The sequence below is a fragment of the Pocillopora damicornis genome, chromosome 1, assembly GCF_964200805.1.
Source record: "Pocillopora damicornis chromosome 1, jaPocDami1.2, whole genome shotgun sequence".
In the NCBI taxonomy this organism is placed as follows: domain Eukaryota; kingdom Metazoa; phylum Cnidaria; class Anthozoa; order Scleractinia; family Pocilloporidae; genus Pocillopora; species Pocillopora damicornis.
This window is the reverse complement of record NC_142670.1, coordinates 26,014,463-26,029,981: the sequence shown is the minus strand read 5'-3', so window position 1 is coordinate 26,029,981 and position 15,519 is coordinate 26,014,463. Positions and strand designations below refer to the sequence as shown.

Below are 15,519 nucleotides of genomic sequence, written 5' to 3'. Positions count from 1 at the left end.
TGGCTAAATCAAATTTACAAGCTAGTGGCTTAAAAGTTACATTGCTCAGAAGATGGTAAGGTTTGGCAACAAAAATAGGGTAGTCTTGCAGAGATTTTTCATTTATGATGAAAACTAAACCATTATAGAATAGTCAGTTGTTTGTATAGTATTTAGGGTGAGGTTGGAACTGATGATTACTTGCAGTTATGCAATGCATGTAATCCTGTCCAAAATGTTTTCCCAAAGTAAAGCAGCTCACCACACTGACAATTCTGTCAAAAAAAGTCGAGCACGGGTCATGGATGATGTATTTCTATAACAGGCAGAGCTTGTGCTGGTGTTTTATATGGCCTTCTTTATTCTAAGAAACTTAGTGTTAGTTAGCTTTCTATTTTGCTTTCACTTTCTCTTGTGAAAAGAATTTTGAATGATGGAATGTGATCAAACTGAATGGTGAATAGCTACATCCACCCAGCAACATGTCTGTAGACTGCTATGTAATGGACTACATCATGGGGCAATTAGAGTCGCTTACATACTTCAGTTATGATACATTCATGATGTTGAAGGAAATGTAAGGTATTTATATTTTAAACTTGCTAGACTGTGTAACGATACAATCCTGGTGCTTTCCTTGATTGTCCTGTAGTTTGATATGTTAAATTAGTAACTGCGGTTGTTTGTACATGTTTTAAAATCAGCAACATAAGCCTCTCTTGATAAATAAATACACCTAAACTCGTAAAATATTACTAGAAACTGTCAGAATCTTCTTTTTAAAAATTTAATTTGTGTTTCTGTTGTTGAAGAAATTTCACAGTTGTTTCTTTAGAGATATGTTTTAGATTAATTTAGTAACTAGGAAGATGAAACATAAATATAAGGAACAAACTGTTAATGCTTTGAATGGCTTCTGCTTCTCATCTCTTACCTTACAGCTATTGTGAAATTTTGATGGTCAATGATGGTCATAGGTAACTGTGTGGCTGCTGTATTGGTTTAATGCTCATAGGGCTTTTTGAATCTTTCAAAAGGTGTTGGTAAGGAATGGTGAACAAAAAAAGCTAAATTTACTTTTGGTGGTTTTTTCTATAATTTTATTTGTCTTGGACACTTGCTGTGAAAATGGACTCTCTGGTGATGACTCTCGCCACAAAACTGGTCATCTGACAAAGCCAACCTATTGCTAATATTTGATTTAAACTCGTAAAGTATTACTATAAACTGTCAGAATCTTCTTTTCAATAATTTACTTTGTTACTGTTGAAGAAATTTCACAGTTGTTTCTTTAGAGATATGTTTTAGACTAATGTAGTAACTAAGAAGATGAAACATGAATGAAAGGAACAAACTGTTAATACTTTGAATAGCCTCTGCTTCTCATCTCTTATCTTACAGCTATTGTGAAATTTTGATGGTCAATGATGGTCATAGGTAACTGTATGGCTGCCGTATTGTTTTAATGCTCTGAGGGCTTTTTAAATCTTTCAAAATGTGTTGATAAGGAATGGTGAACAAAAAAAAGCTAAATTTACTTTTGGTGGTTATGTGAAAATGGACACTCTGGTGATGACTCTCGTCGCAAAACTGGGTAATTGTGAAGAAGAGCTCCCCAAAAAACCTGTCGGCTGACTGTCGGCCGACTGTCGGCCGACAGTTGACCGACAGTCGGCCGACAGTCTACCGACAGGTTAAGAAAAAAGAAAAATTGTGTTAAAAACGAACAGTTAACGTGACATAACAATCCGTAATGGTGATGTATGACTCGACAGACTTCACCTACTTACCGATCGACGGCAAAGTTGGTAGTATGTAAAGAAACGTTTCTTCCAAAATGTTATCAGATGCGTATAGGATATATCACTTGCGTAATTCACAACACACCAGACAATCTAAGAATCGCATAGGAAGATAATTTAATCGAAAACTCGGCCAAAAACTCTGAAAACCATAAGCTACGTATCAATACAAACACTTTCGTTCAAATCGCCCAACAATGCAACGCGGCCTCTTATGGTATGTTAAGTATGTATGTATGTATTTGTTGCTAGCATCGTAATCTATCTTGAAAGTCAATTGTCAACGTACATGTTTGATGTCGTTTTCAAGCGAAAACCGAGAGAAAACATTAAGGTTTGTGTTAACGTTTCACGGACAAGCTACCAACAAGCTACCGACAGGTTACCGACACATTACCAACAGTCGGCCGACTGTCGGCCGACTGTCGGCCGACAGGTAGCCTATATTTCAGGCAAAACCTGTCGGCCGACTGTCGGCCGACAGACGGCCAACTGTCGGCCGACTGTCGGCCGACTGTCGGCCGTCTGTCGGCCGTCTGTCGGCCGACTGTCGGCCGACAGTCGGCCGACAGGTTTTTTGGGGAGCTCTTCTTCACAATTACCCAAAACTGGTCATCTGACAAAGCCAACCTATAGCTAATATTTGATGTAAGCTGCTGTTGTACTTCGGTGTAGGCTTGTGGAGCAAGCAGTTCAGTTAGATCACGTGTGGATTTATTTTCTTTAGATGACTAGCCACATCTCTAAAGTGACCAGTTATCAGTGTTGCACTATCAAAAACAGGAGAGCTACAGTCTTTCACCTTTAGATTGAGCTTGTTCTTTTGAGTTGTAAGGAGTGTTAAGTGGTTTTCGCGTGGGCTATGTGTAGTTTTTCTTAACATTTTCAATCCGCAAGGAATATGTTTCAATGTTCACTGTTTTACCTCTCTTTCTAGCCATGTAGACACTTCCGCAGTAAATCATCCTCACTTAGTCTAACATTCAGGCTTTAGCCCAGCAATAACCATGTCTGATTTCCCAGAAAAGTCTCATCCATGTGGTCGTGAGGCTTCCGCTGTTTACATCCTTGGCTTAGGGGCCTCCACATGGTGACACAACCACTGTGTGACAAGTAGCCCCTTTTTTGCCATTTGTTGCTAAGTTGCTTAGGGTTAGGCATGTATTTAAAGGTGAAAATGAAAACAAGTATAATCTAAATAACTAAATTTTAAATGATTAACGTAATTAACCCAATGGAGTGTAAGGTGTAAGCATATTTCGAATGTACAATGGTGCCAAGTTGTTGAGTGCCTTGTGGGTTATGAATAAAATTTTAAAATTATGCAATGATTCACTGAAAGCTGATAGAGACTAAAAAGAATGGATTTAATGTGGTCATGCTTTCTTGTAAGTGTGATGAGTCAAGTAGCAGCACTTGGATGTGCTGTGAGGTAGGCCATAAAATTAAAGCGCTGCAGTGATTCAACTTTGAAGACTCAGATACATGAACATTTTGTTCATTGATGGTCAACGTTAGGTACTTCTTGATGTAGTTGATGTTTTGGAGATAATAAACGAAGAGTTGTAAATATTAGCAACATGTTCATAGAAACAAAAATGACCATCAAATATTGCTCAAATATTCCTCGCTTTCTGCAAGGAGTGAATGGTTTCTTCACAACTGAGATATCTCAAAGAAGTGGTCTTAAGATGTTTGGCAGAGATTGTAAATAGGCCAGTCTTGTCTCCATTTATATTTAGGGCGATTTATCAGCATCTAGTGATCAATATCATTCGCACAGCTCTCCATGTTAGACACAGCTAGATCCCTATCACTAGGTATAGTTAGCTGGATGGACAAATAGGTGTGAAACATCAGCATAGAAGTGTTAGCTCAAATTGAATATCCTTTGATGTGTGAAAGAGGTGACACATAAAGAAGATGTAAAATGGGTCCTGAAGCAGATCCTTGTGGAATTCCACATCTAAGAGGATGTTTCACAGAGGAACTACCATCAACAGAAACATATTTCATAAGATCAGACGGGTACAGTAACCATATTAGAGGCTCACCAGTTATACCAAAAAACGAGAGAGCAGAATATCATAATAAATAGTATCAAAAGTAGCAGACAAGTTAACTCCTTTCTCAAGCAAGTCTTTGACCTTGTCCAAGTTATGAGCCAAGAACAAAGATTTTTTGTCATTTAACCCATCTGTGAGCTTAGAGCTAGCTCTGTATTGATCTTTGTTGGGTTTTTTCGTGAGCTTTTTGTTCGTCTCTAAAACTTGACCTCTCTACGCAACCTATTACTTTTGAGGTAATGAAATGCCGTATTGTGGCATCAGTTATCACTGGGTTGATACCAGTAACCTTAATGTGCCAAGCTAAGCAAGGCACATTATAAGCCACAGCTTCCCCACAACCACATTGAGAAGGCTATATTCTGTTATTGACAAAGGGAGCCACCTGATTAGGAAGCCAAAATAATAATTATGGTCCGCCAAATTTTACGATATTAAAAAAAAAAAACTGTGCACACACATATATTTTGAAGCAAAGCGATGGTCATGGTTGTCACCAAATGAAGCTCAGAACTTTTTGCAGGCTAATGAGGGGATATTTGAGACGACAGAGTAACAAAGACTTGCCGGCAATGAAAGAGCCAGACTTGAATTTATTCCCTCACTAGTGCTCAGTGTTTCTCATAAACTAAAAACAATTACAACTAAATGAAACCAATTCATTAGAGAAATCAATTAAACATGAGTAGTGATCGAAACAAAAGGCAATAAAACATACTTGTGTAGGAAAGGCTTAATGACAAAGTAAAAGGTAGTGCATTTTGGGGGAAGAAAACCACACGTGAAGAATCTTATTGTTGCATGGAGAACACTTGACAAATACATCTGTCAACCTAAATAAAATGCCTTTGTATTGACTTTTGATGAAGGTAAAATTAGTATAGAAAGGTAACTGAAATATCTATACTATTGTAAAAAGAGGAATATGTGAAATTGTTACAAAAATGTACACATGTATGCCCACGAGGGGACATAAAAATAAAAAACTTATAGAATAAATCAACAAATATGTTCACAAAAAAAAAACCAAATGATTACCTGCATATCTAATCCACACAGTAAAACTTCCAAATCTCAAACAAAGCTAAAAGAGACAAACTTATTCAATGTCGTATTGTTTGATTCTACTTATTCTAAAACATGCAATTGACTGAAATACGAACTGTGGAGGGGACTGTTAGAAACAAAGCAATGACGTAAATGGAACACTAGAACACTATAACACTATAAACACTATAATTAAGAAAATTACAAATATATATACATATGTAGATATACATGTATGTTTGTAGCTATTAGTAACAACTGATCATGAAACTGTTATCAATACTTAAGTAAAACTTCCTTTGGCAACTGAAAAGATGTTGCAGTGACATGGGATACTTTCACGTAACTTGGAAGCACAACTTTTTCAATTTTTACCTCTACGAGGATCAAGAGCTCTGGCAAGCCTGGTTGCTCAAGAATCTGCTTGAAATCGAAAAGACAACATCTTACGTGAGACATCGTTAAATTACAGTCACGATTTAAACGGGATAAATGCAAGATTTTGTTTTGACTTGTTATTTTCACTTATTTTTGTTTACAAAGCTTAAGGGTCTAACTTCCTATCCATGCACTTACTAATTTTGCTTTGTTTCAAATGGATTAATCTAATCACTAAACATCTGATGTGTCGCATATAGAACAGATGGCTTTCATTCAGTAAAATAACTTCCGTAAAATGGTCAATGTGGCCATCAGTGGCTGCGAACAACTTGTGCCTCATAAATGCAGACACAGCTGCCACACTTGCACTTGCATCACCCATGGCATTTCCTAAGAGTTGATATCTGTCTCTCTATGTTTTAGACCTGTAGAGAGGGTCCAGTGTTCGATCTAGGTAATACCCTACGAGAAAGTCCATGAACATATTAAAAAAGAAAAGATCGCACACTTCTGTGTCCTGAAATGGCCACAATGTGGCATTTTGAAATCCTGGTGTTGGAGCTGTGAGTGGCATTGTGCTGCCACAATGACTGGTGTAAACTTTGGATAAACCAGCTTCTCCACTGATATTTTTGTCATTTAAGTTAACTTGCATGTAGCGTCTGTATTCTAAGAAGTCGAGCTTTGTACCGTACTGCACCTTTGGCTGGGTTGTTTTTATTTGGATACTGTAAAAAAGGCAGTGCACTCTGGATAACTTTTCTGGTGTAGGCTTACCAAAAGAAAATTATCTTCCCTCCCTCTCTTGCCTTTAACCTTTGCCACTGCTACTGCCCCCTCTCTCTTATTTTCACATAGGTACTCGTGTCAATTTCTCTTTCATTTCTCTTGCTCTTTGGAAGATGAACTCATGTTACATAGCGTTTCCAAAGAAGTGCGGGAGTTGGTCTGCCAGCCCATTTATTTCAGTCTAATTCCTTTAATGCTATAAATGCAAAATTCATTTCATTTTTATATCCAAAACTTTCTCGTTTAGACTGTTAGTCCTATGTGCCAGCGAATTGACCTCAACTTGGACCTAATTAACTGTCTTTTCCAGGATAAAAAATCTACCCAAATGCCTTCTAATTGTTGAAGCTATGCTGATATTCTTTCCGCCATGTTGGAAGTTTGCGGGTTTTATCGGCTTCTCTGCTTAATAGAGACCAATCTTCTTGTTACAACTATTGTAACTACGAAGTATCACGCGATGGTCAAGACAGCTGCGTTGTTTTATTCATAACTTAGAAGTACATCGCAAGCATTGTGACGTCATAATTACATAATTTATGACACTCTCCCGGGCCGATTAGATGAGAAATAGTATGGAATGATTAGCAAAATAGAAATATTTAAGAATAGTTTCGTAATGAATATCTTTCAGGTCAAGTATTCCTTTGATTGTTCCCGGATTCTGTGAATTGCTTTCTGAGCGGCAAGTCGTATTGGGGGGCGTTGTTTATCGGTTATAGCTTCTTTGTCTTTTCAATACTTTGTGTATTGTTCTCGCTGGATACCTCCAATGGGTAAAGTTTCTCTATAGGTCTTAACAGTGTATTACCAGAACTTATTCTTAAAGATACAGATCTGACTAATCCGTCTTTCCCTTTATGTAAATCAGTAACGACACCTATTTTCCACTGATTACGTGGCATATTATCATGTATGAGAACAACGTCTCCTATAGAAACTGTGGTGTTGTTTGACACTTTCCTTTGATGAGCGTTATATTCACGTAGACTTGTCAGATACTCCTTTTGCCAACGTGTCCAGAAAGCCTGTATCATTTTCTCATGATATTTTACTCTCTTTGTTAACTCTTTTGTAGAAACATCAGGCAGAATATAGTCTGGATCTGATTCTTGGACGCTAACTCTTGTGTCTGGTAATGCCAGAAGACGGTGTCCACATAAGAAATGTGATGGGGTCAAAGGAGAGGCATCGTTAATATCCAAGTAAGGGTATGTCAAGGGACGGCTGTTTAACACTGCCTCAACCTCAATGAGTATTGTGTTAAGTTCAATAATGTTTAGACAGGCTTTGCCTATAGTTTTTTTTAAACATCTTTTTACTAGTCCAACAAGTCTTTCGTAGAATCCTCCCCACCACGGGGCTTGTTCTGTTATGAACTTCCATGTTATGTTATGGTTGGCGAGGAACTGTTGTGATGCATCTGGCTTGAGGACCTGATTTTTCATCGTTTGGAGTTCTTGAGCTCCAGCTTTAAAGGTTTTTGCGTTATCAGAAATGATACATTCGGGAACTCCACGTCGACTGATAAATCTTCTGAATGCCCCAAGAAAGGCTTGGGTTGTCTGATCTTCTACTAACTCGAGGTGTACGGCTCGTATTGCGGCACAAGTGAACAGACAAACGCAAACTTTGGATGAAGTTCGATTTCCTTGGTCGCGAACATAAAGAGGACCTGCGTAATCGATGCCAGTAAATTGAAAGGCCTGTGATTGTAGAACTCTCGGTTTGGGTAGAGGTGGTGTAGGTACAGATCGAAATGGTGGTCCTTGGATTTTTCTGCATGTTGTGCACTTGGAGATGATTCTTTTAACCAACTGTCGACCTTGTGGAATCCAATATGTTTGTCTTAGCTGAGTTAATGTTTCACAAACTCCACCATGCATAACCGTCTTGTGCATAGATTGGACTATCAGTGAAGTCAAATAATTGTCTTTTGGCATGAGAATGGGAAACTTTGTATCGTGGGGTAGATCTGTGTACTGTAACCGTCCACGACAGCGAAGTAGGTCCTCATCCTCAAGATAAAGGTTGAGTTGTCGTACGATAGCAGGTTCTTTGAATTTATCCCCGTTCTTTAGGTATGATATTTCTTTTTGATAAGTTATTTGTTGAGTTGCTTTTAGTAACAAATTTCTGGCTTCCAGCATTTCTTTTGTGGTGAGAATGTTATCATTATACGCTTCAGGTGTTTTCCACTTTCTTGCAAAGGGGAAAAGAAGGGCAGTAATTCTGACTACACGTGTTACGGTGCTGTATTTTGTTAACTCAGTGATGTTCAGTATGTTGGGATTTTCTTTAATATCTGCCATAATTGTAACTGCCAATTGTGGGTTCTCGTACTCTGTGTGGATTGATGATGGTTCGGGTTGTGGAGGTCATGTGTCCTCTGGGTTTCTCAGCCATGGAGGCCCTTGAAACCATAGTTGTTTCTTCTTGTTAAACATTTTGGTATCAAGTCCCCGAGTCAACAAGTCGGCTGGATTCATTGATGTTGGGCAAAATCGCCATGTACTCGGGGATGTTATTTCTTTTATCTTGTGGACTCGTGTACTAACAAATGGTGGTAATTGTTTAGTAGACGATATCCATGATAATACTATTTGGGAATCACTCCAGTATGTGACTTCGCATTTGGTTTTTGTAAGTTGGTAGTGTCTTGGTCAGATATTCAGATAACTGCGCTCCTAAGAGTGCTGCTAACAGTTCCAGTCTTGGAAGGGTCTGTGTTTTAATAGGTGCAACTTTGGTTTTAGCCATAACGAACGCAGTGTATACTTCAGCTCCTGATTTTCCTCTTAGGGAAGCCACTGCTCCGTAAGCTAGTTGGCTGCTGTCGCAAAATATATGAAGTTGCCGTGTAGAAATGTCTCTGAGGAAGTATGGTCTGGGTATTTCAATCGACGTCAAATTGCTGATATCGCTGATCCAGTTTAGCCATTGGTTCTCATGATTGCTTGGGACATCCTCATCCCAGCTTAAGTTCTGTTTCCATAGATCTTGGATCATGATCTTTGCTTTGACTGTAATGGGTTCAACATATCCCAGGGGATCAAACAACTTTGATGCAAAGCTGATCGTGGATCTTTTAGTAAGTTTTGTGATAGCTTCCGATTTTTTTATCATGTTTTCGAGTGAAAGGGATAGCGTATCGTCCGTTGAGTTCCACGTGAGTCCTAGAATTTTTGTTGTGTGAGCTGCATGTGCATTATAATCTTGTGCTCTGCGATTTAAAGCGATTGAGTTAGAGGTCCACTGTCGTAAATTCATGCCTGCTTTTTGTAGATAATTTCACGACAAAGAATAATATTCTAAGGCTTTATCGTGGCAATTAGTTCCTGTGACCACATTGTCCATATACATGTTCTCTGTTAAGTCTTTCATTATCCAGTTATCGTTTTCGTTAAGGTGATATCGTATTGTCGCGTTTAGTAGAAAGGGTGAGGGAGCTGCTCCAAATAGAACGCGGCAAAATCTGTAAGCTTCCAAATTGTCCGCACTGTTAACGGATTTGTTCGTATCTTTTAGCCATAAGAATCTAGTAGCGTCTCTGTCTTGGTTGCTTAGTTCGATTTGAAGAAAAGCTTTTTCTATGTCTGCTGTGAAGGCAACTCTGTGGGTCCTGAACTTTAATAGGATACCAGTTAGATCCTGCATTAGATTTGGACCTGTATGTAGACAGTCATTTAAACTCAATGCTTCTGATGACACTCTGGCAGATGCGTCATAAACTATTCTCATCTTAGTTGTCACGCTATCCGTTTTAAAAACAGGAAAGTGCGGGATGTAATGTAAAATGCCTTCGTGAAGATTGAGGTTCCTCACTTTCTCTATGAAACCGAGATTGACTTGTTCAAGGAGTATTTCTCAATAAGTTGTATTTCTCAATAAGTCCTGGGTCCTTCTTGTTGAGGCTGTTTAGTAGACTGTTTAACCGTCTTTTGCTTAAAATGAAGTTTGTTGGTAGATCTTGTTTGTTTTGCTTCCATGGGAGTCTTACGTTGTATCTACCGGTCGCTTTGTTAAATCGGATGGTTTTCTGAAAGTCTGTTATGATATTGTCGTTTTTGTCGCTTTCTTCTGGTATCTTGCTGATTTCCCAGAACTTGGTTAATAGGTTATCGAGTTTTGACTCTTGTACTGGCGTTATTTTGATCCTTTGGCACAGTGTGTTTAAGTCGTTCTCGTGGTTGCTCTCGTTTTGAACGGGTCCGAACAGGAGCCATCCGAATTTGCTATCTATAGCAATCAAGGCTTAGTTTTCAGTTTTGATTATTTTTCCAGTAATCAGCTGACCGTAATAGTCGTTTCCAATGATGATATCAACGTCAAGATTTTCTGGTGATTGCAGATGATCTGCAAGTTTGAGTCCTTTCAATGCAGGAGGTATCTTAAGTTTTTCCATGACTGATGGCGGTGGGCAAATAATTAGGGTTACTAGTGCTTTTATTGTGATATTCTCTGTTTCTGTCGATATCGAGAATGAGACAATATCATATGTTTTCCTGGTACTTTGAAATGAGCCGAAAGTAGTTACATCCAGGAGTTCTTTTCCCGTTGGTTTCAGTTCAAGTTTGTGCATCATATCTTGAGTAACAAAGGTTCTTTGTGATCCCGTATCGAAAAGGATGCGAGCTTGACAATATTGTTTGCCGGCTCCACGTATCTTTGTGACGGCAGATTGCATCAGGATATGATTGGTAGGATGAAGGGAATGTGTTGCTCCCATGTGGGTTGTGTCTTTTGCTGTGGTATGTGTAGGTGGCTGACTACTGTTTGAATTGCTGTTTTCTTTCATCTGATATGATGAACTTTGGTTTGGATTCTCTTGTTTTTCTTTGCAGATTGAAGTATGGTGTTTTCTCTTACATTTCATACAATGACCTTTTGAGTAGCATTGACTTTTCGTGTGTTTGAGTCCAAGACAGTTTAGACATCTTTGTTGGCGTTGAAGGATAGATCTGCGTTCTTCTACTGATGTGATTTTATCGCATCTCTCTAGGCAGTGTGTTTCCGCGCAGTAAGTGCATGGGTGTGTTACTTTCGGTTTTCTGTTGAAAATTCTTTGTTTTTGCTGAGCATTGGCTAAAAGAGTGCCAGCGGTTGGTACGAATACTTCTCCGTCCATTTCAACAGATGTGGAATCTTCTTGAGAGGATATGTGACTTTTCTCTCGTGTTTCAATTTCTTGTCTTATGGCTACCCTCAATCTATCCAGGGAGCTGTCCGCTAAAGGATCCGCTTAAGCAGGTATGTCCTCGGGTATTTTCTTTAGGATTATGGGAATTAGCAAACTACCATATGATTCTGTCATTACGCCAAGTTTTTCTAAGCCACGAATATTGGCTTCGCATGTATCGTGAAGTTCCCTTAAATTTTTAATGTCACTTGATGGCGCTGGGATCTTGGATAATGATTCCATGTAAGCGTTGGTTAAATTTTGGGGTTTGCCAAAGCGCTCTTTTAATAGCTCAGTTGCTTTTCTATAATTTTCTTCAGTCAATGGAAGCCCGGAGATAGCGCGCGCTGCTTCTCCTTTAAGCATTCCATTAAGATAATTCATTTTTTCAGCATCACTTAGTTCAAGGTTTTTATCGATAGCTGCACTAAAGCTATCCCAGAATGTGAGCCATTCAAGTGGATCTCCTCCAAAGGATTTGATGTTTATCTTGGGTAGATTAATGTGCATTCGAGGCGTTGGTGTTTGTTTGAAACTACTGTTATGGAACTGACTCACCGGCGTGCCTCTAATTCAGCGGGATCTGAATCCTTTGCAGCTATGAGTTTTTCTGCTTTTTTAAAGTCTTGCGTACAGTGTCCTTTGTAGGCTCCTCGGATCGATATCATTTTGGTTATATCCTCTGTCATCCTGGTCACGGTACCAATGTTACAACTATTGTAACTACGAAGTATCAGGCGATGGTCAAGACAGCTGTGTTGTTTTATTCATAACTTAGAAGTACATCGCAAGCATTGTGACGTCATAATTACATAATTTATGACACTTCTTTAGGTTCTGATTTTTGGTATCAGGCAATGGAATATCACTTTTGGGAGTTGCTCCTTATTTTTGTCTTCCATTTAGATGCCTGGGCCACAAAAAATAAAGCACTAGTTGACACACACGGGGCCAAAATTGATGATAATATCAATCTTTATTTATCCTGATTAAACCAATCAGCTGAATCCAGAGGGAGAAGTTGGTATAAACTTGTTATCGGCACTTTAATTATAAAATATGTATTGAAATTATATCTACATCTAAATAAAATAATTAATAGGAAAATCATTTCTGTATGGAAAATAATATATACATAAAAAAGAATAACATAAAAGATATATATATATATATATATATATATATATATATATATATATATATATATATATATATATATATATATATATATATAACTAACTACAGACAGTACTGTTTCGGCCTTCTGGGCCTCATCAGTGCAGTGCTGATGCTAGGATGGAGGTAAGGCCATATAGCCACCCCAAGTGATCTCACATATGTGGTATCATCTAAGCCATGCCAGAGTGCTCAAACTAGAAAAACTAGTGAGCATGCATGCTCACTAGTTTCTCTTTGTATGCTCTTTGGCATACAAAGCTTTGCTTTCATGTCCAAATTGAGCACTCTACTAGGATGAGTCATTGCTGCTAGCATTATGCATGCTCACTAGTTTCTCTAGTTTGAGCACTCTGGCATGGCTTAGATGATCCCACATATGTGAGATCACTTGAGGTGGCTACATAGTCTTTCCTCCATCCTAGCATCAGCACTGCACTGATGAGGCCCAGAAGGCCGAAACAGTACTGTCTGCAGTTAGTTTATATATATATATATATATATACACTAATGAGAATAAAAGTGCTCCTTCATATCTAAATCTAAAATATACCTTAAAATCCTATTTTTGTGCGTGTACAATATTTACGATCAGCTGATAAAAATATGCATTGTTTGGTTTTGGAGGCTTTCTAATTGCTGAGAATTCTCTTTTCTACAATCTCCCCAATCTATGCACTCATCATCAAATAATTTTATAGGAAGTTTCCTTTTACAAATCTTGCACAGAAATTCAACCAATATTCCTTGGTGGTTGAATACACAGAGCTATAGATGTTCCAAGTGTGAATAAGAGTCACCTTGATGAAATTCCTTTGTCAACTTTGTATTGATTATGCAGGTAGTCAACAGGAATGAATAAGTTTGAAAGGAAATTCTCTTCATTCTGTCTCATCTGAAGAACCAGTAGTACAAACTAGGCCAAGAAAAAAAGAGCAAGAAACAGGGAAGTTCAAACTGCGTGTGCACTCACTGGTGTATCACAGCAAGAAAAGTCGACCCAGACTCCCCATGTGACCTTCATATACCAATTGCCGCACTGAGACATTGAATTATGAGGTGAAAAAGTCCTATTTGGCATGGCACTTACTGTTGTAGGTTTAAAATGAACCGAATAGGGGTGGGCACTGTTCAGTGATAGTGTTCATGATGATTATTGTTCTCGCAAAAACTTAAACTACTCGTACTGATTGCTTTTATAGTGTGGTGGTCAGTTACCAAGGCCTTGAAATTTTTGATGCAGAGTCGTTGCTTGTGTAAGGGAGGCAAGAGATTGTCCTCGGGCATTCAAAGTTTAGATACACTCTGCCACGTGTGGTGGACCCAGGTTTGAAATACCATGTGCCCATCAAAGATTTCTGTTAGAAAGAAATTTAAAGTTGCTGAAATTGTACAAACATCATCATCATAGCTTCACTTCTTCTTGGGATACTGGAAAAATGTAGCATTGTTTCGATTTGATTTTGCTTGGTTCTGTGGCTTCTCTTCGCTTTGGGACATCACACACCCCTCCTTAGTGAGTTTTTGTTGCTTTATTATACACCAGGAGGCATCTGCTTCAAATTTGAAACTTGAACTTCGGAGTTCCCTTTGGCCTTCACTTTCTTTTGTGACAGTGACGGTGTCATGGAAGTGGTAGTGTACTCCACTTTCTTCCAAGGCATTGTCTCTCCCATTTGGTTTACATACACAAGGTCTTGCCCTACGGCACTGTGGTCTGATGTGTCCTATTATTCCACAGTTGTAATGACTCCCTGCAAGGAAGTAGAGATTATTTACCACATAAACAGCAGTGAAATACCATGTGAGCTTTTGCAAGCTCTGGCACCAAAATGTGACATGTGTAACATGTTATTTTTACATGTAACATACCAAGTTTAATTCTGCAGTCTTGTGATGACTTTTCAGGAGGTTTCAATGAATAAAGACATGCAGGGTATCTTATGCCTCCACATTCCCATGCTACCAAAATGGAAAGTTGTGAAAGAAAGAGGTGTACAACCATTGCTTTTACATCAAATAAAAAATTTTACCACAATTCAGTGCTTTCATAATGGAAATAAAATAACTGCGGGAGCAGCTTTGTGATTTGCAGGTGATGGTACTGCAGGATTCTGCATTGCTCGTAGCTGCTGCTCTATGGCCTTTATCTGCTTATCTTTTTCCTTCAGCTCCTCTTTGTAGGCGGCGACAAGCTGCTCACTCTGCCAAAGCAGGTCTGCTATCTTGTTGGCGTCTTGAAGGGCCTGGGCCTTATCTTTTTCCTTCAGCTCCTCTTTGTAGGCGGCGACAAGCTGCTCACTCTGCTAAAGCAGGTCTACTATCGCGTTGGCGTCTTGCTGGGCCTGGAACTGGGTTAGCTGCTCGTCCTTGTCTTGGCAGCTCTATTCTTTTGTAGGCTTCGCCTAGATTTGTAGTTTGACTGTGGCTGCTCTTTCTCCGTGGCTCTATTTCCTGTTTTCTGCCTTTTTGCTGGTGGCTGTGACAATCACATTTACGACTGTCACCACTGCATGAACTGCACATAACTAAACAGTGCATTGTAGTGAGACCAGCTTGTAGACAGTGCACTTAGTTACACGTTGAGACATTCTAAATAAATTTCCAGTTTTTCCAAATTGCAAATGGATGCTTATGATATAGAGTTAAGCGAGTTGTTCCCTCAAATGAAATAAGATGTTGTCATGATTGGCTGTTTTTTACAGCAACTGTGGTTAGTTTAATTAAATAAAGTTGAATCCTTTAAAAAAAGACTCTTCCTGGACTAACAAATTAACTTATTTAAGAACACGGCCTATCACAAGTTCCATGTCAACTTGACGATCACAAACAAATAAGACCACCAAGAAGGCGTACGAAGTAATTAACCTGCCCTTTTTATAATTTACATTAAATGCCTTAGAATAATATAATATTTCCATTCCTTTTCTTCCTAACACCAATACAGAAAACCCTTACGATATTATAGATTAACTATAATTGTAATTTTATCATTTAACAAATTCTCCCTACTTAGACGGAGCTGTCCCCAGCTCCCAAAAGGGTTATGAATATGCGGTTAGATAAGTGGATTCATTCTTAAGCGGATATATGGTTAAAG

At 38.6% G+C, this 15,519-nt stretch overlaps 4 protein-coding genes across 4 annotated transcripts in view; all 4 read right to left on the bottom strand.

Moving 5' to 3' along the window:
- LOC149052972 (uncharacterized) overlaps positions 1-706 on the bottom strand; it is a 5,913-nt gene extending 5,207 nt beyond the window's left edge. The window contains exon 1 of the mRNA XM_089212695.1: positions 1-706. This exon is cut by the window's left edge and continues 2,385 nt beyond it. The gene's annotated coding sequence lies outside the window, so the exon portion shown is untranslated.
- Positions 707-6,780: 6,074 nt separating this feature from the next.
- Positions 6,781-8,376, bottom strand: LOC149052971 (uncharacterized). Its single transcript, XM_089182125.1, has one exon. It carries the CDS (start codon positions 8,374-8,376, stop codon positions 6,781-6,783), a length of 1,596 nt encoding a protein of 531 aa, XP_089038251.1.
- A 979-nt stretch (positions 8,377-9,355) lies between these two features.
- On the bottom strand, positions 9,356-9,805 carry LOC149052970 (uncharacterized). Its single transcript, XM_089182120.1, has one exon. It carries the CDS (start codon positions 9,803-9,805, stop codon positions 9,356-9,358), a length of 450 nt encoding a protein of 149 aa, XP_089038246.1.
- Positions 9,806-11,306: 1,501 nt separating this feature from the next.
- On the bottom strand, positions 11,307-11,753 carry LOC149052969 (uncharacterized). Its single transcript, XM_089182113.1, has one exon. The coding sequence runs from the start codon at positions 11,751-11,753 to the stop codon at positions 11,307-11,309; it is 447 nt and encodes a 148-aa protein (XP_089038239.1).
- Positions 11,754-15,519: the final 3,766 nt, after the last annotated feature.

Coding starts and splice junctions, on each gene's coding strand:
- LOC149052971 (XM_089182125.1), bottom strand. CDS start 8,376: ATGGCAGATATTAAAGAAAATCCCAACATACTGAACATCACTGAGTTA.
- LOC149052969 (XM_089182113.1), bottom strand. CDS start 11,753: ATGCACATTAATCTACCCAAGATAAACATCAAATCCTTTGGAGGAGAT.
- LOC149052970 (XM_089182120.1), bottom strand. CDS start 9,805: ATGAGAATAGTTTATGACGCATCTGCCAGAGTGTCATCAGAAGCATTG.